Raw genomic sequence first — 22,942 nt, forward strand, 5'->3', positions numbered from 1 at the left:
ATCAGGAGCTGTTTTTCTACCTCATCTGTTCTGGCAATTGTTCTGTTTCACCCTGGAGTTTTTCCAGCTCAGTCAAAATAGTTCATGTTTAACAAAACAGTTAAACCTTGGACTTGCACGCAAAGCATGTCCTGTCCTTCCAAGTGACTTTTTTTATCTCCTCTATGAGTGACGCAGCACTATCACGGAATCACACAGAAAACTGAATTAAAACAGTGAAAAAGATTGCACAGCACCCATTTTATATCTGGAGTTCCATCCAACAGCTCTCAAGAGGTGCCATTTGTAAAAACAGGGAGAGAAAGAAAAGCGGAATAAAGGAGAGATATAAAACAAGAGGTGAGGATACCTGCAGTTCTTTCAGACATGAGGATTTCTTTAAAAGCTTTGTTTAGATTACAGCCCTGTTTGTGCTAACCCCAATAAGCTTGGCTAAACGCAGCCGGTTTTTGAGTCACCCGGCAACAGCGGGTAGGATTATGAATGGCAAAGGTGCGGTGAAGATGAGAGCTGCACCCCGCAATCCTATACTTGTTTACGCAGAAATAAATGCCACCCTGGCAGCCAGGTGCACTAATTTGGTGCACCACCCAAGAAATTGTAGTTACCAACCAGACAAGAAGTCTAATAAATAAGGAAACCTAACCGAATAGTGAGAAGTAAGGTTTTCCACCTTTTGGTCCGGCTTTCTCCAAGTTGGTTAGATAGATAGATAGATAGATAGATAGATAGATAGATAGATAGATAGATAGATAGATAGATAGATAGATAGATAGATAGATAGATAATTAGGTAGGTAGATGATAGATTAGAGAGAGAGAGAGAGAGAGAGAGAGAGATGGATAGCTAGATGGATAGATGGATAGATAGATAGACAGACAGACAGACAGACAGACAGACAGACAGATATATCTACAAATACATACACATAAATACATACATTGTATTGGCTGAGGCTTATCTTATCTATTGGCTGAGGCTTATCTTCTATATTTATAGGAATATTAGAAATGTATTCTACACACACACAAATTGTACAAGGTACTTTTCTGAACCATCTTTTTGAAGTGTAAGCACACCAAGATATTCCATATTCATTCTGCACTCAAGAGCCTTGCACAAGGATAGAGAAACTTGCGGATACTAGGTGCCAAAACCGGGCATTTATGAGTTTTTATGGTATATTTATTATGTATACGTGCGCGTCCATACACATATATGTATGTGTACATTTGTGTGTGTGTTATGGGCTATTTTATCTTATGGAATTATATACATTATATGTACATACATATGCTTATATATATTATATGCACATACATATGTTTGTGTACATGTGTGTGTGAGTGTCTGTCACAGGGTATTAGATATACATACATATAAATATATACAGACACATATATATTATCTGCGGACATATCTACATTTACCTCTACCTCTATCTATCTATCTATCTACCTATCTATCTCTATCTTCTCTCTACATCTATCTACCTACTTACCTACCTCTATCTATCATCTCTCTACCTCTATCAGATATCTATATCTATCTCTCTCAACTCTCTTATTCTCTCAACATCTACCTACCTCTCTCTATCAGATATCTATATCTCTCTCTCAACTCTCATCTCTCTCATCATCTCTCTATCATCTCTCATCTCTACATCTACCCATCTATCTCTCTCTCTCTCTACATCTACCTACCTATCTCTATCATCTCTATCAGATATCTATATATCTCTCAACTCTCATTCTCTCAACATCTACCCACCTTGATGAACGATCTTCTTTTATGTACACTGAGAGCATATGCACCAAGACAAATTCCTTGTGTGTCCAATCACACTTGGCCAATAAAATTCTATTCTATTCTATTCTATTCTATCTCTCTCTATCATCTCTACCTACCTACCTCTATCTCTCTATACCTATCTATCTATCTCTATCTATCTCTATCAATCATCTATCTATCTACCTACCTATCTATCATCTCTCTACCTCTATCAGATATCTATATCTATCTCTCTCAACTCTCTTATTCTCTCAACATCTACCTACCTCTCTCTATCATCTTTATCTACCTACCTCTATCTCTCTATACCTATCTATCTATCTCTATCTCTCTACATCTACCTATCTACATCTATCATCTCTCTCTACCTCTTTCAGATATCTATATATCTCTCAACTCTCATTCTCTCAACATCTACCCACCTTGATGAACGTATCTTTTCTTTTATGTACACTGAGAGCATATGCACCAAGACAAATTCCTTGTGTGTCCAATCATACTTGGCCAATAAAATTCTATTCTATTCTATTCTATTCTATCTCTCTCTATCATCTCTACCTACCTACCTCTATCTCTCTATACCTATCTATCTATCTCTATCATCTCTCTACATCTACCTACCTACCTCTATCTATCATCTCTCTACCTCTATCAGATATCTATATCTATCTCTCTCAACTCTCTTATTCTCTCAACATCTACCTACCTCTCTCTATCATCTTTATCTACCTACCTCTATCTCTCTATACCTATCTATCTATCTCTATCTCTCTACATCTACCTATCTACCTCTATCATCTCTCTCTACCTCTATCAGATATCTATATCTCTCTCTCAACTCTCATTCTCTCAACATCTACCCACCTACCTCTCTATCATCTCTATCTACCTACTTACCTCTCTCTCTCTCTCATCTCTCTACATCTACCTACCTATCTCTATCATCTCTATCAGATATCTATATCTGTCAACTCTCATTCTCTCAACATCTACCCACCTATCTATCATCTATCTCATCATCTCTCTATACCTATCTCTATCATCTATCTCATCATCTCTACATCTACCTACCTACCTATCTCTATCATCTCTATCAGATATCTATATCTGTCAACTCTCATTCTCTCAACATCTACCCACCTATCTCTATCATCTCTACCTACCTACCTCTATCTCTCTATACCTATCTATCTATCTCTATCATCTCTCTACATCTACCTACCTACCTCTATCTATCATCTCTCTACCTCTATCAGATATCTATATCTCTCTCTCAACTCTCATTCTCTCAACATCTACCCACCTACCTCTCTATCATCTCTACCTACCTACCTCTATCTCTCTATATCTATCTATCTATCTATCTCTATCATCTCTCTACATCTACCTACCTACCTCTACTATCATCTCTCTCTATCAGATATCTATATATCTCTCAACTCTCATTCTCTCAACATCTACCCACCTACCTACCTACCTCTATCTCTCTATCAATCATCTATCTTCTTTCTACCTACCTACCTATCATCTATCTCATTTACCTATCTATCTACCTATCTATTATCTATCTCTTCATCATCCCCCTCTATCATCTCTCTCTCTCTCTCTCTCTCCATATAATATAGAGATGTGTGTATTTCAGGCTATTTCACATTGCTCATTCTTTCCTTCTCTTCCTCTCCTGACGCGCTGCGCCTGCGCGAACGCTCGCGCGTCTCCCTTTCCCCTCCCCTCCCCCCCCAAACCAACCCCGCGCTCCCTTGTTCGACCCGCCTCGCGCCCAACCGCCACGTAGCGCGCGCGGGCCGGGCAAGAAAGAAAGAAAGAAAGAAAGGAGGAGGTGGGCGTGGCCTCCCTCCCTCCCTCCCTCCCTCGGGGGTGGTGGGGTGGGCGTTCCTTTTCCGGCGGCCCCGCCCCTAGCCCCGCCTCCCCCCTTTCTCTCGCCCTCTCCGCCGGGTTAGATGGCCGGAGCCGCCGAGGGAGCCGCGCCGCTTCCGCCGAGCAGAGACAGGATCCTCCTCGCGGGGCCCGGCGGCTGCTGAACCGGCGGCGGCGGTGCCGTGAGCGGCGTGCGGCGCGTCGCTGGCTCGTCCTCTCCTCCTGCTCTTCGTCCTCATGAGCCTGGGCTGCCCCGTGAGTCGAGGCGGGCGGGCGGCGTGTGGGCGTCTCGGCGAGCGAGCGGGCGCCTTCCCTGCCTCCCTCCCCGCCGCCGCCGCTGCCGCTGCACAAAGGCGCTTTGTTCTCGCGCGCCCCGCCGGGCCCGAGGCGCCGGGAAGACCGGCCGAGCCAGCCTTCCGCAGTGCGGCGGAGACGGGCGGGCGGGCGGGGACGGCTGTGGCCGGGTGCTGGAAGAGGACGGACGGACGGACGGAGGGAGGGAGCCTCTCCTGGGGCACGACTCCCTCCTCCCTTGGGTGTCCCGCCAAGGGTCTCTCCGCGCTCCCCCTCTCCTTCCCTCCCTCCCTCCATCCGGCGGCCCTGGAGCCCGCCTTCCCACGACCCGGGACGGGTGTAACACGCGTTGGCTGCTTTGCGGTCGTGGGAATGCGGTTTTGGCGGCGGGGAGGAGGAGGTGGTGGTGGTGGTGGAGCTGCGATTCCGGGAACAGGCCACGTGTTGGGTTCCCGAATTCACCACCCCCACCCCAAACGTGGGAATAGAAGCGCGAGGGGTTTAAAGTGGTGGTGGTGGTGGGGATATTGGGGGTTGTCTTTGGGACCCCCCCCCCGACTCAAAGAAAAGAAAGAAACGTGCCTTCCCTTTTTTCTCCTTTCTCTCTCCTGCCTTGCCTATTCCTGTTTCTTGCCCAAAGTGGCCATCCAAGGCCAGGATCAGCCTGGTATTGTCCCAATACCTCTTTAAGATCTGGGGCTGAGCCATTGGAGAGGAAGGGGCTTCAAGAAAGACTGGTGGGCTTTTGGGGGAGAAAGACACAGTTTCTCTCTCTCTCCCCACCTCCCCACCCCCATAGGAAAGCTCCCAAGTGAGGACCATTGATCAATACATTCAATTCAGTAAATAAAGTGTGGGAAGGGGGCTCTCCTTGCCTCTTTGCCTGGAGATGAGGAGGGGGTCTTCCCGGGCAGATGTTGGTGTCGGGGTGCCAGATGTGACACGTCCCTGACGGTTCCTGCCACCCACCCACCCACCCCTTCCCTGGCCAGCCAAGACTGCGGCATTGGCGACTCCCCCCCCAACTCTCCACCTTTGCTTTTCGGGACAGACTTCATTCATTGCTGGGCCTCCTTGGCCACCACCGCAGCAGCTGCCGCCGATGGGTTGCGGGGCGATCTGTGTCAAGTTACAGAGGGATCCAGTGGGGAGAAAAATAAAATAAACTGGTACTCTCTCTTTTTTTTTTAAAAAAAGTCACTGGCTAATTAGAGCTCTCTTTCCTCCTTGATGTCGCTGGTATTGCTCTCTGCAGATTAAAATTTAAAAAAAAAACCCCAACAACAAACCCCCAGCCTATTGCGTTCTTAGGCTGTGATGGGATTATAGGAACCGGCCTTGGGTTTAAAAGAGGCGGCTGGGTTCTAAAAAGGCCCCCCTTTTTCCTCTTGCAACCCTCCCAATTAGGCACACACACACACACCTACCTGCTTATAGAGTGGGGGGGGGGTCTTTGCTTTGAGTAACCCATTCAGAAGACCTGTTGCGCCTGGCAAGGAGGTGAGAAGCTGGGGTGAGTGTCTCTTGCTTCCTGAGTGAGGGTGGATAGATAGCTGAATATTTAAATTCATCTTCCCTTAAGAAAGTGCTTAAGGAAGTGTAAGACAATCTTACATAGATTAAGGAAGTGTAAGACAGTCTTACATAGCGTCCCCCCCTTCTCCCCTTGCAAAGGGTACATACCAAGATAGGGGTCAGATCCTTCTAAACTCTGAAGTTCTACTCTGAAGTAGAAGGGAACTCTGTTCTTAACATTTATGGCCCTCTTTATGGAGTAGTTATCATTCTTGGTTACCGTTCCAGAGACCTGAGTGGGATTTATGCATGACTGGGATATTTGAATAAATAAATGAATAAGTTGGTGGTTCTGAAATGGCCATTCATTCATTTGGAAAGACAGGCGCAGTTAAAGAGTATGCTAGTTTTCAGGTGGTGTTTGTTTCCTGGTGTGACTGCCTGGGGCTAGTCCTGCAGTTTTCTTGGTATTGTTTTACGGAAGTGGCTTGCCATTTCCTCCTTCCTAGGGGCTGAGATAAGGTGACTGGCCCAAAGTCATCCAGTTAGCTTCATGCCCAAGGCAGGACTAGAACTCCCAGCTTCCCTGGTCGAAACCTGGTACCTTAACTACTACATCAGACTGTTAAATAGGAAAGCTGAACTATGATGGTAAAAATGTTTTGGGGTCATGCAGCAACTTAGGTTAGGTGGACTAATAGGTGGCTTAGTTATTGTCTGTTTCTTAGGTTGGCATCTTCTACTACAGGACCTGTTAATTCAGTAAAGCTTGGTTTAGCAAGCTGTGTGAACACAGTACTTTCTCAAGACTAAAATCAGTCTCAGCTCAGGTTTATTTCAGCTCAAGAAATTCTCACTGAAATGTCTATTAATTTCTAGAGTAGCCTACCCCCACAGCCAAAGAAATTCAGTTTAGTTATAGTTTGTTATATTCTGCTACTCTATTTTTATTTATTATTAGTTTTGTGGTCGGCCTAGCTTTCTTGAAAGAGTGGAAAACTTGTCCCAGCTATTCACAGTTTATAAAGTAAAAGTTTATTTGGAAGCAAACCAGGCAGAGATCAAAAACCCCCCCCCCCATATCTCTTTCTTCAAGAGCGTGAAATCCGAGTGTTGACGGGAGGCATCATCTTTTGCTTACAATGGGAAAAAGTAAAGTATTTAATGACTTTTAATCAGAGGGAGCATGTGTAAATTAACAATAGCTTGGCCTTCAGAATGTGTGGGGATTAAGTGGGAGGTTGAGAAAGACTTGCAGTTTCAGGAGTCCTTACAATGACTCACTGCCTACTGCTTGCAACGTGGCTGGTATTTTTTTTTTCTTTCAAAAAAAAAAAAAAAATCCACATAAGCACCCTCACCGTGTTACACAGATGGGGTTTTGGGTTTTTTATCAGGTTGTATAACAAGTTTTTTTTTTCCTTACCAATTCCTTCCAGAATTGGTTTCTTTCTTCCAGAAAGAGGTTGCTGTTGCCTGATTATCTAACAAGTTTATGAAAAGCTAATAATGCTAGGAGCTTTTCATCCTTTCTAAATTTCCTAATTAAATAAACCCTTAAGGCAGGCAAGTCCTCGACTTAGGGCCACAATTTCTGTTCAGCGGGACGTTCGTTAAAAGAGGGTTTTGCCCCGTTTTGCAACCTTTCTTGCCACAGTTGTTCAGGGCAGGAGTCTCCAACCTTGGCAACTTGAAGACTTGTGGACTCCAACTCCCAGGAATTCCGGGAGTTGGAGTCCACGAGTCTTCAGGTTGCCAAGGTTGGAGACCCCTGGTTCAGGGAATCACTGCGGTTGATAAGTGAGACAGCCACCCGGTTGTTAAGTGAATCTGGCTTCCATGTGGACTTTGCTTGTCAGAAGGTGGGATCACGTGGCCCTGGGACCCAGCGGTGGTCCTAATGAAGTATGAACCCCAGTTGCCGAGCATCTGGATTTTGACCATGTAATCCTTGGGATGCTTACAAAGATCCGTAACTCTGAAAAACGGTCACAAGTCACTTTTTTTCAGGGCTGTTGTAACTTTGAATGGTCACTAAACAAACTGTTGTAAGTTGGGGACCACCTGTATTCGTCAGCCTGCCTTCCCTACAGCGGGCAGTGTGTGGAAATGGTCAGCTTCAGGTAAATATTTCCCAGCAAAGGTGTGCAGGGAAATTAAGGTCTATTGGGTGAGTCCTTGTTGTAAAGCAGGGGTCTCCAACCGTGGCAACTTTAAGCCTGGAGGACTTCAACTCCCAGGATACCCCAGCCAGCAAAGCTGTTGTAAAGAATGCTGAACTCTTTAAAGTTGTGTGTGTGTGAATGTGCGCGGGTGCTTTGTGCCTGGCATGGAAATCTGTATCCAGAGCAAAAATGCACAACAACACCATGGAGGTGGCTAGCTGTTCTCTAGTGGAATGGATGTTTTTTGGGGCTGCTAATAAAAAAACCCCACTGTCTGACTTACTGACTATACCAGGGTTGGGTGACCATGGCTATGACTTGCGGACATGTGCACAGCTGGCTCAGGAATTCTGGGTGTTGGTCCACAGGTCACAAAGTTGTCATAATTGCTTCCCCCCCCCCTTTAAAACAGCAGAACTGCAAATGAAAGACTGCAAATGTTGTAAAGATTTGCGTGTGTGTGTGTATGCGTGTGTTTCAGAGAGAGAGAGAGAGATCTCCATTGTGGCCTCTGCCATAAGTCACATGGACACCTTTATGATATTGTTTGTCCTTGAAGGCTAGTTGTGCTGTGTAATAACACAACAACTGGAAGAAGTTTTGTCGAGGGTCAGCCACGTGTGGGTTGAGCAAACAAAGGTAGGCCCATGAAAATCGCAGCTCAATTGCTTGACTTCATCGCCTCCCTTTTGGCCTTTCTCAGAGGTTTATTGTAAGTGTAAAAGAGGTGAGAATAGCAAAGGACAAAGGTTACTCATGCTTTTTTATTTCGGGAGGTTTTGTTCCAGTCAGTTTTAAAAGTTGGGTAGGGCCGTTCCTAGAATTTGAGAGTTTGAAGCTTTCATGACTCATGATGTCATAAGCTCTCGGTAAGTTTGAGTCGCTTCTTCCAGGTAGAAAGCTACATTAAAAGCATTTTGTTTTTGTTTGCTCGCTTGCTTAATATATATTGTGGTCAGAATATGACGGGGTGGGGGGGGAAGAGTTAATGAGCCATATTGATTTAATGGTGTTTCCTTTCTTGCTGTGAAATACGCAGGAGTGGCTGACTCAGAAGGAAAGTTTTAACTCGGTTCCCTGTCGTCTTCAGTCAAAAAAAAATAATAATTAGAACAACCTCAAGTTTTTGCTAGGCCCGCTTTGTCAGTTAATACGCAGCAAGAACTTGTGGTTCACTGGAAAATAGTTTCAAACCGAAGTTCAAGTTGTAGGAGATAATGAAAATGCCAACCGGGCTGTTTTTGTTTTTTTTATCCTTTTGAGTAGACAATCCACATAGTTAACAATAAAAGGCCCCACAAACTTGGACGTTATTTAAAAGGCCTATCTTTTATTTGACTTATCAAAGAACAGTTAACAGTTTTCCTTTACATCTAACAGTCAGTTATCCGTTTGTCTTGACTTTGTCTTGACTGTCGATTCGGGTTTTTACGTTGCCAAGTACCAGCTGCTTTTAGAGAAAGTTGTTTTTCGGACCTCCATATATATTCGTTTTTAAGCTAGTGGTTCAGCAACCAGCACCCCGATACCTACGCACCCTTTTCTCCCGTTCCTTTTTATCTACTCTCCCTCCCTTTCTCTCCCTCTCTGTCTCTTTGTCTCTCTCTCCCTCCCTCCCTCTCTCTGTCTCTGTCTCCCTCCCTCTCTTTCTCTCTCTTTCTCTTTCTCTCTCTCTGTCTCTCTCTCCACTCCCTCTCTTCTCTCTCTCTGTCTGTCTCTGTCTCCCTCTCTCTCTCTCCCCCCCTCTTTTCTCTCTCTCTCTGTCTCTTTCTCTGCCTCTCTCTCCCTCCCTCTCTTTCTCTCTCTCTCTCTTTCTCTCTCTCTGTCTCTCTCTCCCCTCCCTCTCTTCCCTCCCTCTCTCTCTCTTTCTCTCTATCTGTCTCTCTCTCCACTCCCTCTCTTCTCTCTCTGTCTGTCTCTCTCCCTCCCTCTCTCTCTCCCCCCCTCTCTTTTCTCTGTCTCTCTCTCTCTCCCTCTCTCTCTCTCTGTCTCTCTCTCCCCCCCCTCTCTCTGGCAATAAGCCTTTTCTTCCTGTTAAAAACCTCAGCCACATTTCAGAAACACACAGTTGGTGCCTGCAGCCAAATATGGAAGCTGGAAGTTCTTGAAGTGAAAAGGGAATAGACGCGAACAAGATAGCATCGTAATGTAACAGGAAGACTTTCCAAAATAATGCCATCTCCATAGAAAGTGACTTCATCAGGTGTGAAGTCATAATCTATGAAGCTGAACTGTTGGTGCAGGAGCCCCTGGAAACCAAGAGCATGTAGCTGGTATACGGAGATCCACAAAAAGGGTTGCTTTCGCTGTGCTAGAAAATAGTTTTAACGGATTTTTAACATTCCATTCAGTTGAGTATGGTCCACTACTGACAGTTTTTTTAAAAAACTAAGAATCTACATAGAAATAATCAAGAGTTCTTGGTCTCCACCACAATATTTCCAGATTTACTCTCCGCAAAAAACATCCGGTATTGTGATTACTTTTCTGTTCAATTATATAGTCTCCATGCTACCTTCCACTTTATCTAAAAATCACATTATTATTGAGGAGTATGTATTTCTGGAATGAGCTAGGCGTGCAGAATATCGTTGGTTTCTAATTCTGTTTTGACCCCAGGACAACACGAATGCATGTTGAAGGTCTTATTCAGGACTGATTGGCAAATTCAGTTATTTCAAATTCATCCTTCTTTGTAAAATATGTTTAACCTTTTGCTTTTTACAACCGGTTTCTTCACTTTTATTTTTTTAGGAAGTATCCCCCATATTTTATCTTTTTAAAAAATATGAAAGTACTTAACATAGCGACTCATCTCAAGTAGTGAAACAATTTCTTTAAAAGTTTCACCTTTCGGGGGGGGGGAAGTACAGAGAAGTACAAAACATTTCCCCGATGGATGGACGTTATATTTATTGATACAGGCGAGAATTTGTTTTGCCTTTGTGCCTTTTTATAGACGCTGCTATCCATGAAAAGCACATAATGAGATAGAATCTGCTGGGTTGGAATGAGATCAGTGGTAGATCCAGTCTATCCAGCGGATCAAAGGGTTCCTAATGCCTAAGTTCTCTGTGTGTGTGTGTGATTTAAAAAAAAAAAGTTTAGTTTGCAGTAAAACCACTATGCAATTTAAATTTTAAGCCTGCCTAATGATTTGGGTTGCTTACGTGTGGCTTCTTTTCTCCTCCATCTCCTCCTCCTCCTCCTCCTCCTTCTTCTTCTTCTCTTTCAGTTTTTCACAGAATAAGATGGATGGTAGCTTTGATTGTGATTGTGGTGAGCTGGAGCCACCTGATCATTAACTAACAGCATCCTTGCTACCCAGAAAGAGCTGCCTCTTCCTCTTAGCGAAGTACGACTGTAAAACGGAGACCAGCAAATCCATCCACCCTAGAATGAAGCTGCTCAGGACCAGTCCAACACTGAATGTATCTGCACTGTGAGGAGGATGTTAACGCAAGCCTATTACATGCCTATTTATTCACATTTTTGTTAAACGTCGACCAGTTTGGCACAGTAGAGTGAAGGGGCGCGTAAGATGCCACTTCATTCCATTTGATTTTATACCTGGCGTTTCCTTTCCATGTCTGCGGATGTGCTACACCTTTCCTTGAACTATGAATGCTGCGACCTCTTTCTCTCTCTCTCTCTCCTCGCCGTGATCTGTAAAGAGTCTTAAGTGCTTATCCTAAAAAGGGGGAAAACATCAGGCCTGGCTGGCTGACCATGCAATTGAGAGCATCAAGAAGCTACCCAGCAGTCAACCCCGCGTTCGTCTTTTCTACGAGACCCTCGCAATCTACCAGTGGAAGCATCTCTCTAGATTCGTGGAAGCAGGAATAGTTTTTAAGAGGGAGGTAACAGGATACAGGAAAAAAAGAAGAATTTTTTTTCTTTAAGAAAAAGAAAAATGGCAGAGAAGTTCGAAAGTCTGATGAACATTCATGGCTTTGATGTAGGCTCTCGGTACATGGACTTAAAACCTCTGGGCTCCGGTGGCAACGGCTTGGTTTTTTCCGCTGTCGACCACGATTGCGACAAGAGAGTGGCCGTCAAGAAGATCCTCCTTTCCGATCCTCAAAGCGTCAAGCACGCTCTGCGCGAGATCAAAATTATCCGGAGACTTGACCACGATAACATCGTCAAGGTCTTTGAGATCCTCGGCCCCAACGGGAGCCAGCTGACGGATGACGTCGGCTCTCTGACGGAACTGAACTGTGTTTACATTGTCCAAGAGTATATGGAGACCGATTTGGCGAACCTGGTGGAGCAAGGGCCCCTACTGGAAGAACACGCCCGGCTCTTCATGTACCAGCTGCTACGTGGGCTCAAATACATCCACTCGGCAAACGTCTTGCATAGAGATCTCAAGCCTGCGAACCTGTTTATTAATACTGAAGATTTGGTGCTGAAAATCGGGGACTTTGGCCTGGCCCGGATCATGGACCCTCATTATTCTCATAAGGTCAGTACAAAAATGAGTAGCTGTTTTCCTTTAAGACGGGACGGACGGGGGATGGAGTCACATTTGGAGACCAGTTGATCGCAGGATATGCTTAATATCCGGCCAGGTCCTGGATCAGTTAATCCTTCCCACGCTTTCAGCGTTGGAATCTTGCGAAGACCGCATGCGAGCCTTAGCCAGAGTCTTCACCTTTCAATAAAAGCAGTGGTGTGAAATCTTGTCCTGCAGTCAACCCGTTTAACTCCTTTATCTTAGCGTGGTTAGATACGTACCATCTCTTTCCAACATTAGTTGGAGATGATTTTAATCCTGGTGCGAAAACCAGCCATCAAGTCTTAACATTTGGGGGGGTGTTAAGGAAGGCAGCCCTTGATAGTCTTCCGTTCTGATATTTGATTGATTTATGAATCTTGCTCCACAAGCGCTGCCTAATAGTCTCTGTTCCCTTACAGAATAATGTTCTATAGCTTTAAAAGTCCAGCTGGTATTATTTTCTATAAAAGCACCATAAAACCAATCCCTTCAGCAGGAAATATAGTGGCCATTTTGGAGTTTTGCCTATAGACTTTGATATTCCTGAAGACTTTGAAAATTGACATGTAGGTTCAGGGATTGTCACCTGTCTGTTTCTAGAAATACCATGAAATAATTGGTTCTCAGTTATATATTTGTCATTCCTAAAACAGGCTAAACCATTTGAGGTGTATAAGGATATAGCCAGTGGTGGGATTCAAATAATTTAACAATCGGTTCTCTGCCCTAATGATTTCTTCCAACCACCAGTTCACCAAACTGCTCAGAAAGTTAATAACCAGTTCTCCCGAAGTGGTGTGAACTGGCTGAATCCCACCACTGGATATAGCTCTCTCTTGATTCAATGTATACAAGAGTAAAGAGTTAAAAAGTCCCTAATGGATCCCACGTGGGTTCTTGTGCATATACGAAAAGTGATTTGAAAGGCTTTCATGAAAAGCCGATTTTACTATCTTGCCCGCATACATCATTATCATTAGATTCTTATCCTGCCTTTTTTTTTTTTTAATGCATGAAGAGGACAAATCTCTATAATGCTCTCACTTCCTACTTTCCTCACATCAAGGCCAGGCTAGGCCAGGGGTCTGCAACCTTAAACACCCAAAGAGCCATTTGGACCCGTTTCCCACAGAAAAGAAAACACCGGGAGCCACAAAACTCTTCCCGTGCCTGATTATTTCTTGAGCGGTCACAAAACTAGCATATGTAGTTGAATTAAACGTTCTGTTTTCTTCTGAAACTTTTCTTTTCTTGGATTTATCCATGGTTGGCCTACTGGGGGTTGAAAAGCTCAATAAATTGCGTGCCGGCGGGTGTTGCACATTGGTGATTGTGATGCATATTTTGAGTGACGGAGCCTCAGCAGAGGGGTGAAAGATCCACAGGCGGCTCCAGAGCTGCACGTTACTGACTCCTGGGCTAGGCTAAGAGAGAAGGGATGATGTAAAATCACCCAGCCTGTTTTTCATGCCTAAGGAGGCCTGATTTCTAAGCCAGTCAGTCCCTTCACCACAACACCAGATTGGCTCTCATGTTTACCTAAACAAAAGATAGCGCAAAATTAGTTTACAAAAACTTTAAAAGGTTTGGTTGATTGTGCAAATATTCCATGACGTAAGAAGGCTCTTCCACAGAATACAATAACCCTATGAACACGGACTAAACTGAGTCAGAATAGAGGCTTGATATTGGAGTGGACTTAAGCTCGGGCCCATTCCCCAAAGCCCGTGCAACTCATGGAGACTTGAAAGACCCCCACATCCCTCTAAAATTCTTGTGGCAATGCAGCAGAATAAATTGCAAAAGGAGCTTGAAGGAAGGCCAAATGGACGTGGCACAAATCAAAAACAAACACCGTCTCTCTCTCCCTCTCTCTTCTAGGGCCATCTTTCTGAAGGACTAGTAACTAAATGGTACAGATCACCTCGCCTCTTGCTGTCGCCCAACAACTACACGAAAGCCATTGATATGTGGGCTGCAGGTTGCATCTTTGCGGAAATGCTGACAGGCAAAACTCTCTTCGCAGGTTGGTAAAGACAAGCAGGTACAATCCTGCCCAGTGGCGAAATTCAAATTTTTCTATATAGTCTTTGTGCAGTCATTTTACATCTAGTTTCTAGCCAGTGATACCTCATATTCCAACTTTCGTAATACTCTTGTTTCCTCTCTAGCTTTTAACTCCATAGTTAATTTATCCATTTCTGCATATTCGAGCACTTTTTTTTTTTTTTTTAATCATCATTACGTTTGACGGCATGTTTTCCTGTTTCCAATTCTGGGCCAATGTAATTCTTGCTGCTGTTGTAATATGAAGTCTAATATATTGAATCTCTTTAATTATACGTTTACACGTTTATGTTTGCTGCTTGGCTGCTTCTCCAGGCGCCCACGAACTTGAACAGATGCAGCTGATTCTGGAATCTATTCCCGTGGTGCATGAGGAAGACCGCCAGGAACTTCTTAATGTAATCCCAGTTTACATTAAAAATGACATGACTGAGCCACACAAACCTTTAACTCAGTTACTCCCAGGCGTCAGCGCCGAAGGTAACACAGCTCCTCTCTTTTTGTCTTTTTCTTTTTTTGCCTTCCTTCCCTCCTCCTTATTTACTCCTTGCTTTGAGCCTGTGGTCAGGATGACTTTGACTGTTGTGGTGCACAGTGTACAAGGCCCTCTAAAACAGGGGTCTCCAACCTTGGCAACTTTAAGACGTGTGGACTTCAATTCCCAGAGTTCCTCAGGCAGCAAAGTTGGCTGAGGAATTCTGGGAGTTGAAGTCCTCAAATCTTAAAGTTGCCAAAGTTGGAGACCCCTGCTCTAAAACAAAGAACAAACCTCTGGACATACCATGTTACCGCTCTTTTCCCATTCTGGAACATCCTGGAGCCAAATGTATGTATGCATCTATCATTCTCCTGGTGCTGTTAACTCAAAAGAGTTACAGCAGAAATTCAGCCCTCCTGCATGGAGAGAATTTACTTTTTTCTCCATAAAGGACCGAAACATTTGCATCATAATGGGGCGGTGAGCTTTCCCCATTGAACAAAACAAGCCTCCCAACATATGCCTGCTTTTCAACGCATCCTATATTACTCATCTGTGGCTCAAAAAAGAAAAGCAGATTTATGCAACTGTTTCTGCCCGGCTACTGCAGGTGATATTTTAACGGGGAAGAAGGCTATTTAAGTCAGAGGTCTGCAAACTTGGCTCTTTTAAGACTTGTGGACTTCAACTCCCAGAGTTCCTCAGCCAGCAACTCTGGGAGTTGAAGTCCACAAGTCTTAAAAGAGCCAAGTTTGCAGACCCCTGACCTAGGTGAACCAGTATTTTATAAGTGCATTATAGGTTACGTTACAGTGTTCAGGAACTCACCGCGTCTGATATTTTAAGCCTACAAGTGTTCGTTTGGTTCGTGGCCATCCCCTCTTATCTGCATTTTGTTTTCTGTCATTCCACCATATTCGTTAACTAGTTCTAGCAATGAGAGACGTCGCCAAACAGGCCTACACAAATGCCACAATGGAGAAGGTGTCCTACTTCAGAAAGGAAAAAAAAGGGGGGTGGGGAGGGGAATCAACTCATTTGCCTTACGTTTTAATCATTAAATCTGTGGTGATACAGTATTGCAGGCTAATTCAGCTCGCTGCCAGGAGTTCGATCCTTTCCGGTTCAAGGTTGACTCAACCTTCCATCCTTCCGAGGTCGGTAAAATGAGGAGCCAGATTGTTGGGAGCCAAGAGGCTGTAAACCTCTTAGAGAGGGCTGTAAAAGCACTGTGAAGCGGTATACAAGTTTAAATGCTCTTGCAATTTTTCCTCCCTCCCTCCCTCCCTCCCTCCCTTCCATCCTTCATTAGAATGTAAGTATTGCTTGCTGCCAGGAGTTCGATCCTGTCCGGCTCAAGGTTGACTCAGCTTTCCATCCTTCCGAAGTCGGTAAAATGAGGAGCCAGATTGTTGGAGGCCAAGAGGCTGATTTCTGTAAATTCTTAGAGAGGACTGTAAAGCACTGTGAAGTGGTATATAAGTTTAAATGCTATTGCAATACTTCCTTCCTTCCTTCCTTCCTTCCTTAGAATGCAGTATTGTGAGTTAACTCTGCCCACTATCAGAAGGTTGACTCAGCCTTCTATCCTTCTGAGGTCAATAAAATGAAGACCCAGATATGCCGACTCTGTAAACCCCTTACAGAGGGCTGTAAAATACTATGAAGCAGTATATAAGCGCTATTATTATTATTATTATTGCTGTCCTAGTTTCAGAAATACGAAACGCAGTGTGATAATAAAAGATGTAATCTTCATATTGTGTTCAAATGGCGTTTTTGGGATTTATCCTCTGTAGCTTTGGACTTCTTGGAACAAATACTGACATTCAGTCCCATGGACCGATTGACAGCGGAAGAAGCTTTGTCTCACCCTTACATGAGTATTTATTCCTTCCCAACTGATGAGCCCATTTCAAGTCATCCTTTCCACATTGAGGATGAAGTGGATGACATTCTGCTGATGGATGAAAGTCACAGCCACATCTATAACTGGGAAAGGTAAACTTTTGGGAAATTATTCTGGACACTTGTAAGTGACTGGTGCGGTGGCCTAGAGGTGGAGCTCTCGCCTCACAATCGGGAGGCTGTGAGTTTGAACCTAGGTAGAGGCAGATATTTCTCTCTCTGGGCACATTGAGAATATATCTGCTGCATATAGCTCTTGTCGTGTCACACTCCTCCTCTGACGGCCGAGTCGGGGAAGTCCGTATCAAGGGTGCCTCTGCAGCTCTGCCAAAGTCCTATCAGAGTCCTCAGGGCAGGCAGGAATCCAAGGTGTGACTTCAGCAATCCAGATTAGGCTTTGCCTGACTCAGAGAATGCCAGAAAGCAGATCCTTTATATAGGCCGTGGGGTGTGGCTCCATGACTCAGCATTTATCCAGGCCTCCCCCTCCCTTCCTTTTGCTGACGTCGCCTCTCCATTCTCCGGAAGCGTGGATCTATCCATTGCATCGTTTCATCTCCAGCTGTTGGTAATCCCAGCTCGTGGCTGGCTTCAGGCGCACATGGTATCGGAGGGAGGTTTGTTTGTTCAGTTTGTCCGGGCATGGTGCCAGGGCTGGGGGCTGGAGGCATGTCAGGACATTCTTCTGTACTATCAGCGTCCGGCAGGAGATAAGAGGGGCCCGGCGGCAGCGGGGGTGGGGGTGAACGAGGCACAACAGCTCTGCATTGGCGACAGGAAGGGCATCCAGCCAGAAACACTCGGCTCCATTCAATTGCCCCGACTCCACCCCGCAAGGGATTATGGGGTCATTAAAAGAAGATGATCCTGGACATAGTAGTATCTGAAATACCAGCTGATAAAAGTAGTAGAATGCCATGTGGTGTTAGATGCTGCTAAAATACACATCTGGCACAAACATTTCAGGGCATCTCGAAGACCCAAGTATTTTCTTAAGTTGCATGCAACTTGACTTAGGGCCATAATTGAGCCCTGAAATAGTCATTGGTTGTTGCAGTTGTAAGTCAAGGCATCAAGTGAATTTCCCAGCACTTTTTCTGGTGGTTGTTAAGCGAATACCCCGCTAGTTAAGCGAAATTGGGTTGTAAGTAGCTTTCTTTTTTTGGGGGGGGGGTTGACCTAGGCTTCCCAAGAGCATGAAGCAGATTCCTTGTCCCGACAAAAACCCCTTTTGATTAAGTTACTGTGAATTCCTCTCATTCGCATCCAGCAAAGTTTTTCAAGGGAGAATTTACAGTCACAGACCTTATCTGACTTGGAGAGCTGCCAGGCCGATACCTTGCCAAAACTTGGCAAGGAGTCACGAGCCAATTAAACTAACTAATTGTCTCCTGCAAACTCCAGTCCCCTTTTGCTCCTCTTTTATTCCCTCTGGGAGGGGCCATTCACCGTCCACCTGTGGCCTTACTCCCAAGTCGACCCTTGTTCTTTAGCTGTTCCTTTTCTCTGGCAACTCTGCACATGCGCACACTGGGAACAGGCTCCAGCTGTTCTTCCGTCCCACTGATGTCTGACTCCAAAGGCAGCTGATGGCTGGCATCCAGCCCTGGCCCCCTCTCTGCCTCCGATGCAGAGCCCTCATCAGAGCCTTCCCCAGACTCCAGGACTGTCCCATGTTCCTCCCAAACCTCCTCTCGGTCCGAACCTGCTGCCAGCTCTGCTGGCTGCTGGCGGGCCACAACAGGGGTGCCTCTCATAACGTCAAATGGTCACTAAGTGACTGGTCATAACTTGAAGACTACCCATGTGCTATCACTGAGAAGCTGCTCTGAAAGTAAACAGATGCTTACCGTTGGCTCACTATTACAGGTATCACGACAGCCAGTTCTCTGACCAGGAATGGCCCATTCACAACAACTTCGAAGCCGATGAAGTTCAGCGAGATCCGAGGGCTCTTTCGGACGGGACCGACGAGGAGGAAGTACAGGTGGATCCCCGGAAATACCTGGATGGCGACCGCGAAAAGTACCTCGAAGATCCGGCTTTCGATACACACTTCTCCACCGAGCCTTGTTGGCAGTACCCAGATCACCACGAAAACAAGTATTGTGATCTGGAATGTAACCATACCTGTAATTACAAAATGAGGTCCTCCTCCTACCTAGATAATTTAGTCTGGAGGGAAAGCGAGGTGAACCATTACTATGAGCCCAAGCTGATCATAGATCTCTCTAACTGGAAGGAGCAGAGCAAAGAGAAGTCAGATAAGAAAGGCAAGTCCAAGTGTGAGAAGAACGGATGGGTGAAAGCTCAGATAGCTCTCAAGGAGGCTTCCCAGCAGCTTGCAGAAAAGGAGAAGAGTCAAGCCTTTGACTTCGACTCCTTCATAGCGGGAACGATTCAGCTGAGCTTGCAGCATGAGTCGGCCGCGGTCGACAAGCTGAACGGCCTCAATAGCTCCGTCTCCCACCTAGAATCGAAAGGCATCCCTAAATCGGTCAGCAGGGAGAAGCAGGAGAAAGGCATGGCTAACCTGGCCCAGCTGGAGGCCCTCTACCAAAACTCGTGGGACGGCCAGCTGGTCAGCGGCGGGGAGGAGTGCTTTCTCATAGACCAGTTTTGTTGCGAGGTCAGGAAGGATGAGCAGATGGAGAAGGAGAACCCGCCCTACCCCAGTTATCTGGACAGGTTCTTTAGCAGGAAGGAAGAGCCCGAGACGCTAGACGCTGAGCCAGCCGAGGATGGGAAGCTCGGTGAGAGAGAACGAGAGGGGAACATTCTGAGTAATAGCGGAGAATTTCTCTTTAACAAGCACCTTGAAGCTATAGCTATTCCCCAGTTTTCCACTCCGGTTGGCTCACCCCTAAAATCCTTGCAGGCCACCCTCACTCCTTCTGCTATGAAGTCATCTCCTCAGATCCCCCATAAGACCTACAGCAGCATCCTGAAACACCTGAACTAAATAGCAGACATCTCCTTCCTTTTTTTTTTTTTTTTGTACTCACGAAATGTGTTCCTTTTTTTAATTATTATTATTATTATTATAAGTAGTCTTTTTTTTTTTTTTACTTGAAATCAAATGATGTAACTTTGCTCTGGATTTCCTTATAGTTTTCCTGTTTTTACCATTGTTTTTAAACGATCCGAAATTCCTTTTTCTTAAACCATGACGATGTTTTGTTTAAAACTGGCATGTCGTTTGCACACCCAAGGGTATATTAAAAAGAAAAAAAAAAGAAAAAAGAAAGAGCTTGACAATGCAAATTAGAGGAGTAAACGAAAGAAATGCACTAAAACCAGTAGAAACATTCTCCTTTTTGAACAACGCGTCTTTTGCAGAGTTTAAATAACAATCTTGCCTTGAAAAAAAAACAAAAAACACACCGTGAAACTATTCATAGTTTGCATGAGAAAAATGATCTATATTTTTCCCCCCTCAAAACGTTTCCCCCCCCCGCCGCCGCCCCCATTCATATGTATTTTAGAATTTTTCATACTGTACACATTTCTTCAACACATGATACCAGCAGCAACTGTAAATGAATGCAGAATTTGGTACCCATGTGTAATTCCTACCTCAAGGTAACCGCAGTATGTGGCAAGCATTCAACCACCCCTAGTGCTTATCATATTTAGCCAGCATTATTGTAGTAGGTGGTGTTACGGAGAAGAAGAAGAAGAAAACATTCAATATTTATAAATATTCTGGTATGCATACTTTATAGTGGAAATGTTAATATGCAGCGTTTTTATTTATTTGAGCAGATTATATTTTCTGTAACGGTAGAAAGTCGAATTCTTTTGGACTTGCTTTACAGATGAAGTTCTTTCTAGCACTGTTGGTTTGTTGCCTACATAGCTGAAATAGAGATGAAATAACATCCCCTTATTCTGAGGTGATCCGTGTGTGAGTTTTTTTAAAAAGAGATTTCCCTTCAAGTAAAACGTGCATAGGAATTTGCAATCTGGAGGTGTTCTGTCTCTCACTCTCTCTCTCTCTCATTCTCTCTTTCTCTCTCTCTCCAAAGGAATTAGGAATTGTTTTTAATCACAAAATGCTCCTAGAAGTCTTAATTGTGTTGTTATTATTTTTTTAAAAAAAGAAACAGACGATTTTTGTAATGTTAGTTGTGTGCATGGAAACAAGGTACAACATTACTGTAGGTTAAAGTTCTGTATGGTCCGGCCTTTTGTTTTTAATTGTCTGTTTTTATGAATGACGCTTTTTTTTTTTGGCTTTTTTTTTGGTCTCACCTCCCCAAATAAGCATGAGTATTAATTAGGTTAAATGTAGCATGTAGCATCTCAAATCTTCTGGCAGTTTGTTTTGCCTTCTGGATTTGGGGTTTCGGGTGGGAGGGTTTTTTGATTTTTTTTTGCTTTCATATTTGGGAAACTATGTACCATTGGCTCCCCTGTTTCAAAGAAACGAACGAATAAAACACGGCCAGCAAAAACGAATCTCGTGGTCTCCACAAGGTGAATGCCTCAGGGAGGGTTGCGAGCTTCCCAACCTGAGCAACCAAAATTCGACCGCCTGTTTTGGAGGTCTTGAAACTGGACACGGGGCCCTTTGCAAGCAGCCAAAAAGTTGAAAGGTTTTCATTTGTTTTGTTTTTTTAAACACAGTTTAGAGCTTGCTGGCTGGGGAATTCTGGGAGTCGAAGTCTGCCCAACTGAAAAGTTGCCAGTATAAGTAGTCCTCGATTTACAGCGGTTTGTTCAAAGTTACAACAGTACTGAGAAAAGTGACTGAGGACCGTTTTTCACACTTTTTTTTTTTTTACAACCTCTGCAGCCATCCCCATGGTCACATGATCAAAATTCAGAGGCGTGGCAACTGGTTCATATTTATGACCGTCGCTATGTCCCAAAATCGTGTGATTTCCCCCTTTTGCGACCTTCTGACAAGCAAAGCCCATGGGGACGCCAGATTCACTTAACAACCGGGTTACTAATGTTAACAGCTGCTGCGATTCACATTCTCAGGCTAAGTCTCCAGGGAGGACATTACTAAAAAAAAATTATCCCAAATTTTGAATTTTCTGAGATGAATTACAATTACATGCCCAAGAATTTTAGCTAAAACATAGCTGCACAACTCTGTGTGACCACTAGATGGTGACAAAGTGCGAAGAGATATCTATGGCTGCCACCTAGTGGCTGGCTAGGTTTCTGCTGCTCTGATTTTATAGCCTCAACTACAGAGCAGATATTGTATATTATATGAATAAAATCAGTTTGTTTTGACTGTTGTGCAGGTTGGGAACAATTCAGATAGGGAATTCTGAATGATTTCATAGCAATGAGAAAGGTGTATTCTACAAAGTAGATATATTATCTCTATTATCATTATGTCCTTGGTATTCCCCCAAAGCATACCAGTTTTATATTATCTCCAAAGCAGGATATTCCCCCAAAGCATACTAGTTTTATATTATCTCCAACACTTAATTTTCTTATTTTGTCCCCCCTCCTACTTTTTCCCCCCTTACTAATTGTAGGTTTAGATCCTTTGATCCATTAATAATAAATTTGTACTGGTTAGTACCGCATTTATGAAGTGATTCAGATGGGAATCGTGTTCAGGCAAAATTTCCAATTTTTATTTTCATATTGCAAGATGCTTCCAGTCGTATCACAGATTGCTTCCAAAACACTTTTTGCATCAACACCAGTTTGCTGTGCCTCAAATCTATTTCGGCGCTAGAAAAACCAAATGATGCAATTTTGTAGATGCCGAGAGTGTGTTGCCTTAGTTCAAAGACCTGGATTTGGGCAAAGAGAGCCTTCTCATCAACCAAGTTTCATGCCATGCATGCAAATAGGCAAATATTTGCAGTGATAATCTGATCACAGTGTGTTAGCAAATTATACAAGTTGTGTAATTTGATGCAATGCAGTTGTTTCTATATCAAAAGATCAGGTTAGCTACCGGAGATGTTCCTAAAAGCCACTGCATTCAAAAATGTATGTTACCAGTCTCTTCATATAATTTTTTTTTTAAAATCAGCATTAAATAAAAATCCATTATGATTATGTAACTTTTACTTTAAAAAAAAAAAGATTTTTCTCGAAGCAGTCTAAAAACAGCAACACATTTTTTACCCACCTCTTACATAAAATAGTGTAGGAAATAACTACCTTGTGCTACACGAAGCACTGAAGACAACACTTCAATTGTATTTGCCTTCGCACTTCACTAATTATAGTTTTGGTGTGACCAAAAATCATATGAGCAAACTAACAGATCTATGATGACTCAGACGTTGATGTAGGCAAAGATTTCGACCGGGTGTGCTTTTGCAAACTGGCACAACAGCGTTTCTCAGAAATGATTCGGAC

At 44.0% G+C, this 22,942-nt stretch overlaps 1 protein-coding gene across 2 annotated transcripts in view; it reads left to right on the plus strand.

Annotated features, from left to right (window-relative positions):
- The window catches only part of MAPK6 (mitogen-activated protein kinase 6), a 33,484-nt gene extending 12,992 nt beyond the window's left edge, over positions 1-20,492 (plus strand). Inside the window, exons 1-6 of one of the 2 annotated variants that reach the window (XM_058156311.1) lie at positions 3,740-3,924; positions 10,879-12,111; positions 14,026-14,170; positions 14,527-14,691; positions 16,489-16,690; positions 18,467-20,492. In XM_058156311.1, the coding sequence (XP_058012294.1) occupies positions 11,557-12,111; positions 14,026-14,170; positions 14,527-14,691; positions 16,489-16,690; positions 18,467-19,559 (2,160 nt within the window). In that variant the 5' untranslated portion in view covers positions 3,740-3,924; positions 10,879-11,556 and the 3' untranslated portion in view covers positions 19,560-20,492. Of the gene's footprint in view, positions 1-3,739; positions 3,925-10,878; positions 12,112-14,025; positions 14,171-14,526; positions 14,692-16,488; positions 16,691-18,466 lie in introns of those variants that run through there. The other variant, XM_058156312.1, reaches the window with a different exon arrangement.
- Positions 20,493-22,942: the final 2,450 nt, after the last annotated feature.

This window comes from Ahaetulla prasina, chromosome 13 (assembly GCF_028640845.1).
Source record: "Ahaetulla prasina isolate Xishuangbanna chromosome 13, ASM2864084v1, whole genome shotgun sequence".
Taxonomy (NCBI): domain Eukaryota; kingdom Metazoa; phylum Chordata; class Lepidosauria; order Squamata; family Colubridae; genus Ahaetulla; species Ahaetulla prasina.